The sequence below is a fragment of the Xyrauchen texanus genome, chromosome 25 (genome assembly GCF_025860055.1).
Source record: "Xyrauchen texanus isolate HMW12.3.18 chromosome 25, RBS_HiC_50CHRs, whole genome shotgun sequence".
Lineage (NCBI taxonomy): Eukaryota > Metazoa > Chordata > Actinopteri > Cypriniformes > Catostomidae > Xyrauchen > Xyrauchen texanus.
The window spans coordinates 22,439,326-22,459,187 of NC_068300.1; the positions used below are offsets into that span (position 1 = coordinate 22,439,326).

A 19,862-nucleotide genomic window follows, 5' to 3' on the forward strand; every position below is an offset into this window, starting at 1 on the left:
ATATAGAGGAGCATTCCAAAAGCCCCCATTAATATTCTGGTAGTGTTTACAGTGTTGGGTGTATACGATTATAAAGTAATTACTTACAGTATGTATATGTACAAGAAACATTCACAACTTCGAACAACATAGTTTTGTTATCAACACATACTAGAGCTTGGTTTTAACAAATGTTGTGCCAATGGAAATGCCATTGAGGTTAAAGCTAAATGATCATATACTGTGCAAGTTCACCTTTAAATAATATCAGATTTCTAAAAAAATAATATAGTCCTAAAGAAATAAGTACTTTTAATACTTAAGTACATTCAAAATTAACTGGTAAGAAACGTAACTTTACACAAGTAGAAATTTAAAAGGAGTACTTGTACTTTTACTGCAGTAATATTTCATCTGGGTCTGTACTATTACTCAAGTACAGGATTTGTGAACTTCATCCACCACTGTTTAATTGTATAAATAGTAAATAGATATTTTGAAATCTGCACCTGCAAAGTTGGCAACTAATCACTCATAGATGTTATCTTATTCTTTAATTTTAAATTGAATACATCATTCAAACATTCACAGTGTAGGCTGGAAAAAAAGTAGGCTGATGAAAAAAAAGAGAAAATCTTCTAGAGTCAGGGATCCAATTAATTAAACGAGATTGGAGGTGTTAGAGCTACTTTGACTTAAGAAAAAAACACTCAAACATTTGAAGTTTGCTATTCACAAAAAGCATCTGCTGATTTTGATCATTCCTAGCAAAAAAGAACTCTAGAAGACTTACGATCAAGAATTGTTGATTTGCATGAAGCTAGAAGGGGTTACAACAATATCTTGAAGAGATTAGATACTCATCTGTCCACAGTTAGACAAACTATCTATAAATGGAGACAATTTAGGACTGTGGCTACTCTCACTAGAAGTGGCCATCTAGACAAGAAGACTCACACTGCAGAATGCTCAATGAGGTAAAAAAGAACACTAGTGACCCCTTAGGAAATATAGACCTGGGGTTCAAGGCCAGTATATTTGCCAGAAATGGTCATCACAATATGATGATACTATTGTGAGTGTAGAACTTCATGCTTGCTGTTACAAAATCTACTGGAATTATAAGGGTAAAATCAGGTCAAGACACTTAATTCAGGACTGGAATAAAGAATTGCATGGAAAAGACATAAGAAACACACATAAACAAGTATTTTTGTCAGCATGAACATTTACTTTTGCCATGTCATATAACAAAAAGTGATATTTACTAGAAATCAAGTTTCCTTGTGGTGTAACTTAGTTTTATTTAAATTCCACAAATTTTTTCAAAAAAATTACAAAATACTTAAATGGGGAGAACACCGGACTCACAACTTGCCTTAATAATCTCTACTTTTTGTTTACACTGTGTCATCCCATGGCAACTACTAATATATACAATAAGCTTCAAGATACCAGTATATATAAATCTTAGCAGTCAGAATGTACATTCTGCTATTGCCGCTTTGAAACAAGAAGCTAAACCATTGACAACACTCAACATCAAAGGTTTAACACACAAAAGAGGGACATAAAAGAGAAATGCTTAAAAGAAAAATGCTGTATACATTGAGACAAAAATATAGTTGACAGTCCAATAACACAAAGTGATGATCAATTTTGGGCTCAATGTTAAAATGGCAGAATGTTTTTTTTTTTTAAAACCCAGGAAAAAATATTAAAACACTGTGAGCTAGTACTGTACTTTGAATTGTCAGCCCCAAATTCCAGCAACAGACAATCCCCCTAGAGGAAAATGTATTTTAAGCATTTGTAAACTAAAATAAAGAATATTCTGATGGATCTATAGGGAAACAATTACTGCATGTAACAGACAATGATAGCATCATGCATCATAGGTAATGCAGAGTCAGGAATGCACAGCTCAAATGGAGAAACATGGTCATCACTACAGTGAACACATGCACACAGGTCTCGCTGTTGATATTTTCTCCAGGTTTCACAGTGAGAGTGGTTCCATGAATCTGTACGGTAGATCTGAAAACTGAGTAGGGTGTTGGATCTTGGACATTAAGTGCGCAAGTGGTGGGCATTGCTATCTTTTCCAGCACTCTGACAACATGTAAAACTAGATGTAAAAACAATTGAGAAATGTGCAACAAGATGTCTTATTGTTACATACAAACCAGTACAATCAGTTTTGCAATCTTTAAGTACTTCAACTAGCCAAGACACGAACCCAGTTCACTTTTTCTAAATTCCTTGCAAATCCGAATCCCCACAGAAAACAGAACTAACAATACAGGCTTTTTAAAATGCACTTGCTCACATTTCACTGCCATAAAAAAGGCCAATTACAGTTTAATAACATAAAAGTTTTTTAGTTTATTCAGTGCAATATTTTGCTTTCAAAATGGTCGGGGATACTTGCCCCAGTACGCACGAGGAACTGCACCTCCTCTTCAAGTGTTTCAAACTCAATCTTCTGAGTTTAACCATGAAAGGAAAAAGTATGGTCATGATGTCATGAATGTTTGTGACGCAGACTGTCAATATATGAGAAATCAAACAAACAAACATAAATAAAAAAAAAAAAAAAAAAAAATCGCTTGATCTGAGCATTGACCTTTAGAGTTGTTTGGATTGAAATCCGGTACCATTCTCCCCACAAGCTCGCTGAATGGACCGAACCATCAGACATGGTTACCTGCTCTAAAAGTGCCATCTCCTTCCCCTCTGAAACAAGGGATGACACTTGGAAATTATTATATCGGAGGTCTAACAACTTGGTTAGGAATCCACACCTAATAATAATTATAATAATAATAGTAATAATTATATGTATATATATTTATATACTATTTACAGACTGAAAAAAAAAAAATGTCATGCTGCAGCTTTTCTTAATATTATGAAAACCTCCTACAATGTATTAAAATAAACATTGAATTTAAGATAGCACTTTTCAGATATAATGGCCCAACGGTTCTGCCTGCCCCCCAATTAGCACAGTGACAAAGTATCTGGTATGCTAGCACCTACAAAAAACATCAGGGAAGCTTCTCAGAGGACGTTCATGCAGGAAAGTCACAATCAGTCTTGAGGACGCTGTCACTACTTGAACGATACACTGTATAACCCCCCCAGAAAAGTCAATGTCTTAAAAAAAAATAAGTCCGTAATAGTTGACAACAGCTGACAGAAAAAGAAAAGGTTCCTCGGACAATCCTGGTCACTTTGTCAAACGTAAAATGTTCCAAGGACATGCAAGTTCCTGTGTGACTCTTCTGCTATGCCCTCCTGTGTCCTGCTGATCTCTGGTAGCTCTCGGTTGATCACAGGTGCTTGTCACTCTCTTTCTTCAACCGGCTGGAGTAAAATCAGAGACATTGTGTTATAAACCAGGTACCTTAATTGAAATTTAGAGCAGATACATTCTTGAAAAAAGTGTCTAACATGGTTCCCACCCTTTCCAAAAATGACATTTCCATTCTTTTCTAAGCATTTGTGATTACTGGATACAAGTTTTTTGTTTTTATTATTATTATTTTGATTCAGGTTGATTTGCTAATGAATCATTTAGACCGATATGTGAACAGTTTCAATTAATTCCTTAAAATCATTCAACCAAATCAGACATCACCTTGGCGTGCAAGCAAGTTTTACTCTACACAATCTCAACAAAAAAGCAATGTTTTAGAACAGAGAACAACAAGAAAAAATATAAATAGCGATAGTTCACCCAAAAATGAAAATTCTCTCACCCTAATGCCATTCAGATGTGCATGACTTTGTTGTGCTGAACACAAATGAAGATTTGTAGAAGAATATCTCAGCTCTGTCTTTCAATGCAAGTGACTGGTGGCAAGAATTTTGAAGCTCCAAAAAGCAGATCAAAGCAGCATAAAAGTAATCCATAAGCCTCTATTGGTTCAATCCATATATTCAGAAGTGATATGATGTGGGTGAGAAACAGATCAATATTTAAGTACTTTTTTACTATAAATCTCCACTTGAACAGGCACCACATGAGACTTTCATATTTGTGAAAGTGGAGATTTATAGTAATAAAGTACTTAAATATTGATCTGTTTCTCAACCACAACTATCATATCACTTCTAAAGACATGGATTAAACCACTGGAGTCTTATGGATTACATTTATGCTTCGTTTATCTGCTTTTTGGACCTTCAGATTTCTGGCCACCATTTACTGCAGTGAAAGGACTGACTCAATGATAAGAGCCAACTCAAGAGTTTTGCTCACCATTCAGTCATGTGAAAAAGTTTTACTCGAGTGAAGAGCAATATTTAGCCAATTAAATATTTTGTAGCAAAGCGTAGCTAGAAAAATGTATTATATTATAATTGGACTTATTTCCAGGCCTTAAGAAAAATTAGTAAAATCCAGAAGGATTCCATAACAGTGGGAGTCATGCTAAACATAGACAATGACTCAAAATCTTCATCAGATTTATGCAATGTTTTGTGTGCTGACCTGTAATAGTCTTCCTGTCCTGGCAGAGGGCCACCGTGCATGTGGTGGTGACCATGTAGCCATTGTTGCTCCATGGCCAATCTCTGTAACTCTGCAGACTGTGCATGCATGGCCTGCAGCTGGTGTGCTGCTGACATGGGTGGTGGAAGCCCCCCTTGCAGTTCTCTGGGATATGGAGCACCTACAACACACACACAACACAAGAAGATTGATTGGTTAGGGAAATGTTAAACACATGTATCTTATAGGTATATCTATTGATGTTAACATTGGAAATGTACCGAACATAGGATGTCTGAGCATCTCGTGTTCATGTGGGGGCTGTCCAAGCAGGGGGTTGGGGATGGCTCCAGGTGGGTAGGGAAACCGGGCTAGGTGCGGTCCAGCTGCCAATGGGTCTACAAGCGGATGTGCCCCAGAACCTGGGGGACACACAAGGCATTCACCACCACCTACTCCGTGTCAGTAGCTTTTTGTAATGGTACAGAGTCAATATTAAATAGAAACACACATAATACTACTGATCGCATTGACATTCAAAATGAACATCAAGGTAAATTGTATATCAAATATTTCATATTAATATTTTTCAAACATAATTTTTACAGAAATTAAGTGAGTCTTTATATTCTAGGGAGACAGTTCACAAAAATAAAAATTAGTCATAATTTACTCTCCCTCATGTTGTTTCAAATCTATACGACTTCTCTGACATGGAACACAAAAGGAGATGTTAGGCAGGATGTTATTCTCAGTCACCATTCACATTTATTACAGATTTTTTCTATAGAATGAAAGTGAATGTTGACTGAGGCTAACATTTTAACATCTCTAACATCTCCATTTTAACATCTCCTTTTTGTTCCATGTAAAAAAGAAAATCATGCCTTTGGAACAACATGTGTTCGTATGTGCATGTGAACGCTTTCTCGCTTTCTTTAACATTACTTGTTCTCGTTAGAAAAACAAGACTCTACTTATGTAAGGTTTCAGCACACTAGGAGGAGGGTTCCCTCACCTTGGTGCAGTGGGTCCTGTTGGTGCAGGTGTAGGTGTGAATGGATGTGTGAGTGCTGATGGTGGTGTGGCGTCACGTTGAACATCTGCAGCCGTGCTATAGGGTCATTAGCAACCATTCTCTCAGCATGTAGCCTCTCTGCCAGTCTTTCAGGGTAAGTCATCTCAGGCCGTAGTTGCGGCCCGGCCAACGCCAGCCGCTCCCGCTCCAATGGGTTTAGACCCGGGTGAAAGGAGGCAAATGGATGATGGCCAGCCATGTGTGGGAGACCAATGGGCCCGTGTCTGGCAAAGTGCTCCATGGGGTTGGCGGAAGGATGCATGCTGTCCATTTCTGGAGGTTTGACCTCAAAGCCCGGCTTCATCCTCTCCATCCTCATCTCCCTCTCGCGGATCTCCCTCTCCCGCATCTCTCGCTCCCGCAGCTCACGCTCCCGCATGCCGGGGTCTGCGTTGTACAGCCCAGGCATGTGGTAAGCCAGGAGAGGGTCTGCGGGGTTGAGCGTGACAAAGAAGGGATGGTTGCGATTGGTGGGGGACATGACGTGGGGCCGAGCGTACTCGCTGAGCGTGCGCAGGGCAGGCGTGTCGGGGCCGATGTATGGGGGCACAGTGGCGATTGTGGTGGGAGGTGGGTCGAAGGATGTTCGCATGTGAGCTGTTCCAGCCATCTGAGGTTCAACCATGCGACCTTCATGGGAAGAACTAGATGCTTTCTGTATAAATAGAGCATGCAGATATTTAGAAGCAAGCAAAAACTGATGACAAAGTGTAGAACAATCAACAAAGCTGATGTCAGGGTTCCCACAACATTTGACCAATGAATTTCCATGACTTTTCCAGTTGTTAATAATAATTTATGAAAAACTTTATTTTATAGAGGTTGCTGGGTCAACTACACTTTTATAATTTAAACCTTACAAATGTCTCCAATAAACAAAAAAAAAGACCCAATATTTGAGAATGCATCTTAATGGAAAATTCCCAATGCGCTCCAAGTACTTGTGGTGGCATAGTAACTCGCCTCAATCCAGGTGACGGTGGACTCTGCGTCTGAGACCGTCAGCCGACCCCTGGCTTGTTGAGCGCGCTACCGTGGAGACATAGCGCCTGTGGAGGTTTCCAGCTATTCTCCACGGCATCCACGCACAACTCACCACGAGCCCCACTGAGAGGGAAAACCACACATTATAGCGACCATGAGGAGGTTAACCCAACGTGACTCTACCCACCCTAGCAACCAGGCCAATTGTTTGCTTAAGAAGCCTGACTGGATTCACTCAGCATGCACTGTATTCGAACTTGCGGCTCCAGGTGTGGTAGTCAGCGTCTTTACTTGCCGAGCTACCCAGGCCCCCGGGAAAGCATAGTTTTAAAATTCCCTGCTACTCTCAGGATTTCCATTACTGTAGGAACTCTGCAACACACAAAGTACTATCTCATTACACCAAAACTTACAGCAACTCTCTCTGCCTCCTTTTCTCTCTCCCGTTCCCTCTCTCTTTCCTTTTCTCGTTCCCTCTCTTTCTCTTTCTCTTCTCGTGCTTTCTGCTCTGCTTCCCTCTTGGCTTTCTCCAGCGCCTCCTCCCGTTTCTTTGCCAGTTTCGATGAGGCCAGTGGTGTGAAATAAAAGTCTGTTCTGGCACATGTATTGTAACCTCTGTCGAGATGCTTGTAAAACCTGTAAACAGGATGGACAAAGAAACTGTTACTACAACACATCTCCACAAACAGTTGAGAGAATAATCTAATAAAATTGTTACTGTAAAAATTATTTTGCTGTGTGAAACCATGAGCAGCATCTTTATTCTGATAATGTGGCAGCAAATAATGTGAGACAATAAAAGAGCTGGGGAAGTACAGAAATCTTCCCACAGGCAGAATGTGTGGCCATTTGAAAAGCAATGCAATTAGTTCAAGACAAATAAATAACCTCTGGCATGTCCGCTTATTTATTCTATAGTAAAGCCACTCAATCAATCTTTTTAATCGCCAGTGCCATAATGATTTGCTTCCACTGTGCATTAGTGAGCTTATTGCTATTCACTGCAAAGGTGTGTGAGACAAGGCCACAACAACTTCACAAAGAGATGCTCATGTTCTTATGGAGGCATTCACTGCTACAATGAAGTCATTAATCTGTGCCCTGTCCACAATTGATGACTGCAGAGGAGCTCAAGCCGAGACTGGCTCAGTGGGGACACCACATGAGGACGCATTATTTTAAGAAGCTTTAAAATGTGTCTATTTTGCATGCTAGGCAAAAAGTCTGGAGTCTATTTGGTTTTACATCAAATTCAAACAGATTAAACATTAATAGCCCAACAACCGACTGCTTGATTAGGGAGGCTGACTTGTTTATATATATATATATATATATATATATATATATATTTTTTTTTTTTTATTTAAACAGTCCAACTTTTAAAAAGCATGTTTCGATGTCTTGCTGTTTTTAAATGCAAGAACCTCCAAAAAACAACTAGTCGACTAGTCATTAAGAAAACCCACTGACTAGTTGATTTAGAAAATGTGTTTTTCTGCACATCCCTTATAGTTGAGACAGCAATGTGCGTTTCGTACCGTGCTGACTGGCTGGCATGACTGGGAGTGTTGACAATGGTGGGCAGAGGTGAAGGACTTCTCTGTGGAGGTGGAGGACTTTCTGGCTCCTCTACCTCATCCAGAGGCTCTTCTTTAATCTGAACAGGTGGTACAGTGGAGGGTCCCGGGCAAGGCGCGCTGACCGATGCAGGCAAGGGCATGGATATAGAGGAGGGTGTCTGCTGCAGCGTGGCCATGGAGCCCGCAACAGAAGAGGGAACAGCGGAGGGTGAAATGACAGGTGAGCTGCCAGGGATGAAGGGGTGAGGAGGGAAGGGGGTTGAGGTGGTGTAGAGTGAGCGACAGAGGAAGATGAAGAAAAAGGGGGAGCCAGAGGTGGTGCTTGGCTTCCTGTAGCTGGCAGGTTTTGAGACTGAGTGAGCACTGGAGGTTGAACTGGTGGAGGTTGGAGCTGCTGGTTTTGCGACATTAGTTGCAGTGGAGGCGGATGGGCGGAGGGAGGATGGTGTGTGGATAGAGAGCTGAGGGGCTTCAAAGCTGGTGGTGGGGGCAAGTTGGAAGGCATCTGTGGGAATGGGGGGTGGGAGGGATGCTTGTGTGATTGAGGGTTTGGCATCTGTGGGATAGGGGTTGTAGGTGGAGGTTTGATGTGGGGCATCGGCAATGGTGCGGGTGGTAAAGGCTGCTCTCTGGGAGGCTGGCTGCCACTTTGCGAAGAGGACTGAGACTGGGAAGGAGGGGTTTGAGGTCGCTGTTGTTGTTGCGAGAGGGCGGAGGACTGTGCCTGACCCGAGAGAGGTAAAGGGGGGACCTGAGACTGACCCATAGGGAAAGATTGAGAGGGTAATGTGTGAGGGTGAGGCATGTGTGATGGCCCTGTCTGCAGAGGGTGGCCCATGGGCGGCATAGGGCCATGTAGTGGAGGCTGCAGGGATTGAGGGCCGATGTGAGTGGGTGGTGGGGGCTGAGGCATGCCCTGGAGGGGAGAGTGTGGTGAGGGCAGCCTTTGTGCCCCAGACTGGATGAGAGAGTGTGGACCCACTGTAGGTATTTGCAGAGGCGGCACGGAGGTAGGGGTGGCAGAAGGGGAAGGTTGGGAGGGCAGTAAAGGGGTGCCTGAGTTGGGGGATGTGGAGGCTGCAGCCGAGGCAGGAGGGGCTGGGGGTTGAGCCCCTGTCTGGCACTGAATGACTGGAGGGTGCTGGCCCTGGAGGACCTGCTGCTGTGCGGAGGAGTCAGAGTCGCTTTCATTGTCACGTGGACTGGGGATGCTGGGAGAGGAGCTACGGTTGTCCTGGTCAATGTCCTTAGGATCACTGCTGCCCTCATCATTCACGCTGCGACCATCCGAGCTCTCCCCCTCACCCTCACACTCCGAGGGTGAATCTGGATGACTTAGCTCCTGCAGGAGATGGAAGAAATGATGAAGGTCAATAAACCTGGTCACAGGACTGTTTATGCACCAACCAAGCATAAAAAGTTTTTAATCTTTGTATAGCATTGTCCCTGAGCTGTTAAGTGAACTAATAGCATTTAAAACATGCTACCACAGGTAATGGCCAACAAAAATAAAACCATAAAATCTAGCCACTTCATTGGACTCGAGAGATGCCAGAAATTTTCACCTAACCTTAACATATGTTTATTACTGAATTTTGGAAGAATGAAGCACTTTTTTTTTCCAAGAAAATCTCTAGTTGAATGTTTTTCTCCCAAATATGTCCAACAATAATTATATAAAATGTTAACAATAATTTACACACATAATTGGAAGATCTTCAGCAGTATTAAAACAGTCCTCTTTTATGATGCAGCATAAATTGCAAAAACAACACAACTATATAAAAAAGCTGAAGAATAAGTGTAATGCACAGTTCAAAAGATAAAACTATGTCCAAGCTTTTAACATATGCTAAAATTGTAGCTACTACTTTATGATCTATGCTTAGTGCATGCTTAATACCTGAAGACAAGCCTCACTCCTATTTTGAGATGTCAGGACACTCTTGCCTATACACAATACTTTCATATATCGGTTACTGGTTTCACTGTACTGAGACACTCACCTGCGTTTTAGACTTCTTTGCACTTGCCCTCTCAGACTCCTCTGTGTCCGATGCACCTTTCTCTCTCTGACGTTTGGCACTCTTCATAGGCGATGGTGCCTCTTCCTTTATCTTCTGTTAGGACAAAATGAAAACATGTTCCTTTGATGCTCTGTATAAGATAAAAAAACAATCTGTGCCCCTAGGTTGTGAGGGATGTACCTTGCTGGTTTTCTTCATTGAGTCAGTCTTGCTGTCAGTGCTGGAGGTGCTGGCTGCACTGGGTGAGGTACGCCCACTGGACCGCAAATCCTCATTAGTAGGTGAGGCTCTTCCATCTGGGCTGGCTGTTTGCTTCTTGCGGCCACTTCGTAGTGTTGACATCTGAACAAAACAATATTTCATGTAACAAATTTATAACAATTTGGAAACACTACATAGTTAAATATTTCTCTCAATGGGGAAGTTTACCTCAAAATTTTATATTCTGGCATCATTTATACACCCTCATGTTTTTCCAAATCAGTGTGAAGTATTCAGACCCCTTCATTTATTTCACATTTTGTTATGTTGCAACCTTATGCTAAAATGCTTTAAATGACTATTTTTTTCCCCCACATCAATCCACACTCCAGACCCCATAATACAAAGTAAAAATCAGATTTTTGATAACTTCGCAAATTAATAAAAAAATTAAATAATGAAATATCACATTGACAAAAATATTCAGACCCACTGCTATGACACTTGAAATTTAGCTCAGGTGCATCCCATTTCACTGGATCATCTTTGAGATGTTTCTACACTTTGATTGGTGTCCACCTGTAACAAATTCAAATGATTGGACATGAAAAGCACACACCTGTCTAAATAAGGTCACACAGCTGAAAAAGCATATCAGAGCAAAACCCAAGCCATGAGGTCAAAATGAACTGCCTGCAGAGCTCAGAGACAGGATTGTGTTGAGACACAGATCTGGAGAAGGCTACAAAAACATTTCGGCTGCATTGAAGTTTCCAAAGAGCACAATGGTTAGGAACAACCAAGACTCTTCCTAGAGCTAGCTGCCTGGCCAAACTGAGCAATCGGGGGAGAAGGGCCTGGGTAAGAGAGGTGACCAAGAACCCGATGGTCACTCTGGTTGAGCTCCAGAGATAAGTGTTGAGATGGGAGAAACTTGCAGAAGGACAATCTTCACTGCAACACTACACCGATCTGGGCTTTATATGAAAGAGTGACCAGACGGAAGCCTCTCCTCAGAACGGCATCCTTAAGGACTCTCAGACTGTGAGAAACAAGATTCTCTGGTCTGATGGAATGAAGATTGAACTGTTTGGCCTAAATTCCAAGCATCATGACTAGAGGAAACCAGGCACCGTACCATCCCAATGGTGAAGAATGATGGTCGTAGCATCATGCTGTGAGGATGTTTTTCAGCGGCAGGGACTGGGTCACTGGTCAGGGTTGAAGGAAAGCTGAACGCAGCAAAACACAGATATATCCTCAATCTTCAGACTGGGCTGAAGGTTCACATTCCAATAGGACAATGACCCTAAACACACAGCCAAGACAATCCAAGATTGGCTCAGGAACATCTCTCTGAATGTCCTTGAAAAGTCAAGCATTTTTGGAGAGACCTGAAAATGGCTGTCCACCAACCGTCCCCATTCAGCCTGACAAGATCGAGAGGATCTGCAGAGAAGAATGGCAGAAAATCCTCAAATCAAGGTGTGCAAAGCTTGTCGCATCATACCCAAAAACACGTGAGGCTGAGTTAATTGTCTAAATAGTAATGTCAATGTAATAGCAGTTTTTTTTCTTTTTTTTTAATAAATTTGCAAAGTTATCAAAAATCTTGTTTTTGCTTTGTCATTATGGGGTATGAAGTGTAGATGTATGTGAAAAAATTATAATAATTTAAAGCATTTTAGCATAAGGCTGCAACATAAAACATTTGAAAAAAATGAGGGGTCTGAATACTTCCTGATTGCACTATTTCTTATGTATACAAAAGATGATGTTAGGTAGAATGTTAACCGTGGATGTCAGGCCCAAACATTGTGCCTAAAATCTCCATTTGTGTTCCATGTAAAAAGAAAGTCATATGGGTTTAGAATAAATTACTGAATTTTAGTTTTTGGGAGAACCATCCCTATAATTGTAAGAAAATGGCTTAAACACAGTGGACTTACTGCGCCGCGGTTTCGTCGAGTCCTCATGCTATGCTTCCCACTGATTCCATCGTCTTCCTCTTTGACAGGTTTGAACATAAACGGTGGCGGGTCCACAGGCTTCTCAATTGGGGGTAGTTCACCGTACTTCTTAAAATGGATCCGGCAATCGGTGCACAGCAGGATATTCTCACGACCCCCGTGGTGCCAGTCCTTAGAGGCTATAAACACATTTTAAGTTCAGCTGGGCTCTGTTTATTAAACATTACAGTAATAAAGCAGAAGTGCTCCAAGGCTAGTCTGGGTCCTCATCTCACACCTCATGGACATGAAGGTCAGAGAGGACTTTTCCTCATCCATGCTGAGGCTGTCCTCATAAGAGAAGTGAGAGTGATATGAATGCCAACTGCATCCAACAGGTCAGAAGATTTAAAGAGGCAAAGAACAAATGACTAACTGTCAGATTGGATCAAATTAGAAATGACATGCTCTGATGTCCATCTGCCAGAGGAGGGACAGGGTGAGCAGCAGCGCTCTCTCTCTCAAACTGAGAGTAATCACAGGCCTGCAGAGTGTATTATTAAATTCTTCCGAAGAGAGCTAAATCAGAGAGACATCACCTGTCTCATGGTATCACTATAACAGGTTAGTACCTTGACCAACTGAACTATTTTATTTTTTTGTTTATCTCTGTGTGGGTCACTTTGTACATTAGAATAAATGTGTGTAAAATAATAGCATTAATGAAGTATGCACTCACTGGTAGAAAAACAGTGGCGGCAGGCGTAGCCCTTCAGTTCCTGCTCGCTGTCTTCACTGTCAAAATCATCTTCGCTGGCTGAACTCAAGTCCACTGGATAAGAAAAATACACTGGTTAATACCATAGATACCATAAATATACTGCCGTGCAAAGGCAAATCGCAGTAAAACATTGTCAAAAATTAGCTGACTGAAATCAGTTCGACTATGCTCTTTCCTGTGACAGACAGGTTTAGTTCAACAATGCGCAGCGTGAAAATTGCATAAATTAAATATTCCTGGTTCAATACAAGTTAAGCTCAATCGACAGCATTTGTGACATATTACCACCACAAAAAAAGAATTGAGTCACTCTTTTTCTATATAAAAAACATAAAAAATCAAAGTGAGGCACTTACAATAAAAGTGAATTGGGCTAATTTTTAGTGGGTTTAAAGGGTTGAGGGTTTTCTGTTAAAACTGATGAATATTATTTGAGGTGTACATTTTTTGCGTAATGTTTAGACATTCGTTTTTTGACATTACATCATCATGGCAAAGAAGTTTTAAAATGTACAAACATTACACAGAAAAGGTTAGTAAGCGATTTAATCACACTAAAATCATATCAACAGATATCGTCAATCGATTAAAATTTGTAATCAAATTAATTATGCGGCAAGTCGATTAATCAAAATAATCGCATAAATAAATATTTGCCCCTCAAATAATAATCATTTAATATATAATGATTAACCAATTATAAATAGTTATGTTTAAATAATTAGAAATGTGTCAATGTACACCTGCGTCAAATGGATGCTTTGAGTGTCTCATTTTGGTTGTGTTGCATCATAAACATAACGTTTCAGGTTGCTGTGTCCAGTTAAATGTAGTTTGATAATAAAACGCGTATTGAGATCCCTGCAATCAGATTTGCACTCCAAGCTGTGTTTTGAATGCAAGAACGAGTCCTTGTGTTGTGCTGTCTGCTGTGTGTGTGGTTTGCTCTTTGTATAAGCTGCGCATTGCCTATACAGCTGGAGTTTTGCTTACTGCCCCCTGGAGAAAATAGGTGGTACTTCAAGCTTGAATTGCTCAGGAATATTCCTTTTTATGGTCTGGGGACATGATTAATTGCATAAATGTTTAACACATTTTTTTGTATACAATTAAATCAGACTGAATGAATGCGTTAAATCGACAGCTCTAGTCTTGTGGCTATACATTTGAAACAGTACGTATTTTAACGTTCATTTAACCCATTCACTTACATAGTAAATGCCACACTGTAACCCAGATTTCTGCTTTTTTTTTTTTAATGAATGAATAGCAGGGGAAGTCCCAATAAATTGTGGTAATCAATATTGAAATGCTTTATTATTTAGCTTAATTTCTATCGAAACCAGAATATACCTTTAACTATAAAATCCACACTAAATTAACAATGTTTCTCTCAGTTTCAGTGTTTGCGTAGTTACTGCATTTTGCCTTTCGAGGGCAGAACAACATTTTATCAGTAAGAAAAAACAGAGGGCCACTTTGCTTATTAATATATTATCAGTGGCTCTTTGAGTATAGTACACATAATTAGACTGATCCCTCTCTCTCTGCCGTCAGTTATCGGAAACTAAATTTCAGCTGTTTACTTTGAAGAAAAATGAGGGGATGCGTGCTTTGAAAAGCCATATTAGGAATTTCAGGGATGTCATGTTTAGCTGTGACAGAGTCTGTTCACCGTCTCTGGGGGAAAAGAGGCAGATTGTACTTACAGAACTCACTGGAAGGTGGGCGGGAGGGAGTGTTAACGGGCGTGGAGGCTGTACGGGTCTTGATCCGGCGGAAGACGGGTTGTCTGCGATGCCGGCGGTGGGCTCTGCAACTAGCAGCCTCTGGAGTTTTCTTCCAATAATAGTAAAAGGTGATCAACTCCCCCTGCGAGACAGGAAACATAAAAACAATCTTATAAAGACAAGAGTGATATGAGCCAGCTGTTTTAACAAACACTTAAATTGACATTCTTTGGATAACAAAAGAACCAAATTTTAGTTGTTCATCAGACTGAAATAAATTGTTGAACAATTGAACAAAAGGATTATCAACAAAATTTTGAGAGCAACAGGAGAGCAACATAAAAAAGGGCAGCTGTGCTAAAAACATTTTTGAGGAGTGGGTTAATGAGTGGGTTTATTTCTGATGACATAGCAAACGAGTGAGGGAGTGGATGACTCAGTCCAGAAATGGACACAGAATCCATGCCAGGTTTTTCAGCAGGCTGGCTTGTTGTGCTGTGGCCCTGTCTGTCCCAGGATTAGGCAGTAAAGCTCTCTGAATGCTGGGATATTGGGATCAGTACATTGGTGGCTGCATGGGTGGCAGGCGTTTGAATGGAAACAAAGGAACATGTCAGGGAGAGATTTTGCGCTACAAATAGGGAGTGAAATGGCTCCAAGCCCTTGCGCTAGAAGAGTCAATTGAACTTAATCAAACATTCAGAGGGTGCGCTTGCCAGGGAGTAAGGCATATAAATCCAGAGCACAAAAGCTGGCCAGGAAATCAATACCCTACTGAAACATTAACACATGCAATCATGGATCAGAAGACGCTCTGCTGAGGCTGCATGCATAAATTAACTGTTGCTTTCCGGCTACACTCAAAATAATACACATGCCCTGAAACCGTTGTCTGGTGGAGAAGCAATCATACACTTTTCCTGTGGTGGTTCCTCTCATTTCTTCCTATCTTTCACGGTTTCTTTCTGCCCAATTGAATCATTCCCCGATTTTGGATATTCATTTCAGGCCACTGCATTGGAGTGGGATGCATGTCAATAGCAAAGCTTTTAACATGCTTTAATGTTTTAATGACACATGGATTGAGTGAAGAGGACAGTCATGGGGTTTGACAGGGTTTGTTAAAATCAGGCTGAATGGGGCTTGGTTGTCTTTAATGCATATTGATTGCTTTCTCTTTTTGCTTCAGCTGTTCTTCTTGACACAAATTGGTCATTAAAATGCTGCTCTCCCCAACATATTAACAGCTTTATGGCAAATGCTTCAAACTATTCTTGGCAGGGAGAGGAAAACATGTACTTTGAATACTATATATAGACAATTTTTTGCCTGAGTGAATTTTATATTAAAGATAGACTTGCTTCAGATGCATGCATTAAAATACGAGAGTATATGAAATACATTTACATAAATCACATAGAAAAAGCTGCAGCAGCCTGATGGAAAATAAAACCCAGGCTGGTCTGCTAAGCTATCATGTCTGACATGAGCAAACACACACTAAAAGTCTCATACTTACATCTACTTAAGGGCTTTCACTGCCCTTTTTTCACTAGCAAACAAGGTACAGCATCATTTTCATCAAAGGCCACTTTGAAAGTCATTTAAAGCTGAGGCTTTGGTGCTTTACCATTTAAATTCATATTAAAGTCTTGAAAATGATCTGAATATAGCAATTTAGACTTTTCCAAGAAAACAAAAAAAAACAGAAAAAAAAAATAAAAAAAAAATAATAAAAAATAAAAATATCACACATAGCTAAAAGACCAAAAAAGCTTGTACTGCTGGGCGGTGGAGATTTAAAGAATTCCTAAATGGTTCCACATGCTCAGAGCAACTCATCACCGGCAGAACCAGCATAGCTCCCTCTTAGAGCAGCCCACTGGAGGCACATACAAGGAATATCAATTATCACAATTACATCAATTACTTGTGGGTGGTATAAACGTTTGCCAAATGTGAACCACAAGGCTGAAAAATCACTTAAGCTCAATTTATAGAATCCCAGCCACCTCGGTTTCTTGCAGAACTTCAAAAGCAACATAACACTGTACATCAGAGCTATACTCTGATTTGAAAACACCTGCAGGTTAAAGCCTTGTGATAACTCTTTATAATAATAATAAGCTCAGCACCTGCAGGTTATTTATCTGATCTCATGAGGAAAATGTTATGGCGATTCTGCGTTGGAGAGCAAGAGGCTTTTGGTGGAGTCGGTCAAGACACAGATGCAGGCCAAAGGATGGCAGACTTCCTGATGTGAAATTTAATTTAAATTTGCAGATCAAAACTGTTCGGCAGGACAGTGGGCTGGCTTTTTTCACAGCCTAATGACTGTTCAAAAATAGCAACTCCATCCCTTTCCTTGTAGTTGCCCCTTGCTTTTTATTATGCCTGCCTCTATTTGATGTGAGCTATGAAGCATGAAACCTCAACTTAATGCTACAGAAGATAAAAAGAAAATTTTAGTCCTCAACCCTTTCGGTGAAGCACTTCATAGCTCTTAAACAGTCTTGAGGTAGCCAGATGAAAATTTCGCACAGGTTCAGCATAATAACAAAGCATGCTGAGCTGTGAAAGGAATCACTGTGGTCTTTCAAAAGTAATTTAGTCCATAGACTAAAGAGTGGTGTCAAGGTTTGGGAAGAGCTGACATCCACAGAGTAAAGCTAACACGGCAATGTTTAATGCAATCTGCTGGTGCAATATGAAGAAGAGTGGGAAATAAGGATGAAAAAGGTGATGAAATGTTTTGGAGGATCATCGGTGATGATGACAAATTTCCTCAGGCGATAATGGTACGATGGAGAGCCATAGAAAAATCCCCTTTCAAGCTCGGGGGGAAGAGATGGAAGAGGAAATATGATTTGATTAGAAGCGTGGAGGGGCTGTGCCAAGTCGCGGCTCTGGGTTCTTCTCTCATCACGCACCCATTCCAAAGCTGCCCCATTCTTTAACAAGAAATTCCTGGTTTGTTTGCCAGAGATAAAATAAAAAATTGCAATATTTCTCAAGGTGCTGCACACAAACGTAGGATGAGCAAAGATTAAGCTATTAGTCTTTTATATAGGGAGATGTCCTACTGTGAAGCAAAATAAAAGATGACATCTAGGGAAGGGAATGTCTCCCATGAGTTCCTATTTGAGTTAAGCCCTGTGGAGCTCGATGCACAAAGTTAGTGTCAAGTGCAAAGACTGACAGCCTAAATAACAAAGCCAGGCCTGTGTGTCAAGGTAGGTTTGTAGAAACCAAAACAGATTTCTCTCAGAGCTTCAAAATGTAACTCGGAATATCGAAGTATACTAAAGATTTGAGACTTAATTTCTTAGTTTCCTCTATGCACTAGTGTGCAAGGACTTTATGCTACTAGGAAGAAGAAGAAGAAGAAAAAAAAAAAAACAGAAAACACTATCAATAATGTTTTAGGGTGTGCATCGGCTCTAAAAGCTAGGGTATACTTTTTATTTTTTTGTGCCGTTACGTCTCGCACACGTTCGAGCACTCTAGCATTTAAAAGTATTCTCTTTTCAACGCAAGCCTAAAAAAAAATTGTCATACCCATGTGCACTATGACTGCTTAAAGGCAGGAGCATGTGCAGATGACATGCACAGATGCAGACTGTCTGCATGTCTAGTAAACTAGGCTGCAAACGGAGAGACCGGTGTACTGTACCAATGCAATTTTTGCAACGTAGGGGAATGTGGAAAACCGAAGTATATTCTGACATTAAAATGCTATATATTGGTTGGATTTTTGTATCACACAAATAATAATACTAAAACAGAAATGTTCACAAATAGACTGGTTCCCCTAGAGCCAGGATAAATGCATAAAGCTACTCGAGTATGTGGAATTTCCTCCATTAGCTCTGAATCGCTAAGCAGAAAAGAGCAGTGTGTACCAGGGAGCAAGAGACACTGACAACATAAGCTTGGAATTATGAGACATTTCAGAATGTTTCCATCTGCAGTATATTTCTGGAGGGTGGATTATCTGACAAAGAAGGGGCTTACCTCCTATCATGGCACAGAGAAATGCTATTCCACCCTGATTTTGCCTTATGAAATGAACAACTAGAGCTGCACAAATAATCAAGATTACAATTACAGCTGTCACAATTACATAATTGTGAAGTGTCAATTAAAGCATTCCATTTAGGTGTACTCCCATTGCACCAGAATTTGGGCCATTGAGTGCATGAATGCAAAGGCAAATCTGCCAGGTTTAAATTATTCTAAAGGCATATCAGTAATGCTCACTACCTTAATTACACTGTCTACAATTCATTCAAAATGTGAATCACACTTTGTTTTTCCATGCAATTTAAATATTAAAGCAATTCAGGAACAGTTCAAGTTGTTTTGATGCTTAGCCAACATAAAGAATATGGCATGCAACTGCCCCACACGAAGTACTTTAATTGAAATTATATTAATTGAAATGAATAAATCGCAATTACAATATCAAAAGGAAATAATCCGCAATTATGATTTGTCATAATCGTGCAGCCCTACATAACGATGACGTATACTGCAATTTCCAACAGATTATGCTTCTTATTGCGATTAAGATTATACTGCAGTTGACTATTAGAGGGAAACCAGGTCTTTAGCTGAACCTTCTAGTATTGAGTGTATTTGTGTGTAGGACGAGTGTAAGGCCTGAAATTCTGTATTTATATACTCATCCAGACTCATGCCTGGACTTGAACAGATGGTTTTTGTTTTTCCTGGCTGATTTGTGATGAAGCCACAATAGGCCCCTGCTTTGACAGTGAGCCAAACGGTTAAGACTGTAGTTGGCAAATACATGGAAAAGAGAGCAGCAGAGAATGCAAGGGAGGGCAGCGAGGGGGAGAGAACTAGAAAATGGAAGATAGCAACGGACATTGAACCTTGTCTGGAGACATACTCAAGAGAATTTGCTTGGTTTTTATAAGAGGACATTTGGTCACTAGGTCAAAACAGACAGCACAAACGTTGCGGTCCTTGCATGGGACCAACTGTGCCATGTAAACTGTGGAGTGAGAGGGCCGCATGGAGAAAACGGCAGAA

At 40.5% G+C, this 19,862-nt stretch overlaps 1 protein-coding gene across 1 annotated transcript in view; it reads right to left on the reverse strand.

Moving 5' to 3' along the window:
• Positions 1-1,171: 1,171 nt before the first annotated feature.
• Positions 1,172-19,862, reverse strand: part of rerea (arginine-glutamic acid dipeptide (RE) repeats a) — a 158,452-nt gene continuing 139,761 nt past the window's right edge. Inside the window, 12 exon segments of the mRNA XM_052090942.1 lie at positions 1,172-3,348; positions 4,478-4,658; positions 4,759-4,899; positions 5,496-6,210; positions 6,953-7,175; positions 8,078-8,372; positions 8,375-9,461; positions 10,126-10,239; positions 10,327-10,488; positions 12,297-12,496; positions 13,036-13,128; positions 14,787-14,949. Of these exon segments, the coding sequence (XP_051946902.1) occupies positions 3,315-3,348; positions 4,478-4,658; positions 4,759-4,899; positions 5,496-6,210; positions 6,953-7,175; positions 8,078-8,372; positions 8,375-9,461; positions 10,126-10,239; positions 10,327-10,488; positions 12,297-12,496; positions 13,036-13,128; positions 14,787-14,949 (3,408 nt within the window). The 3' untranslated portion in view covers positions 1,172-3,314.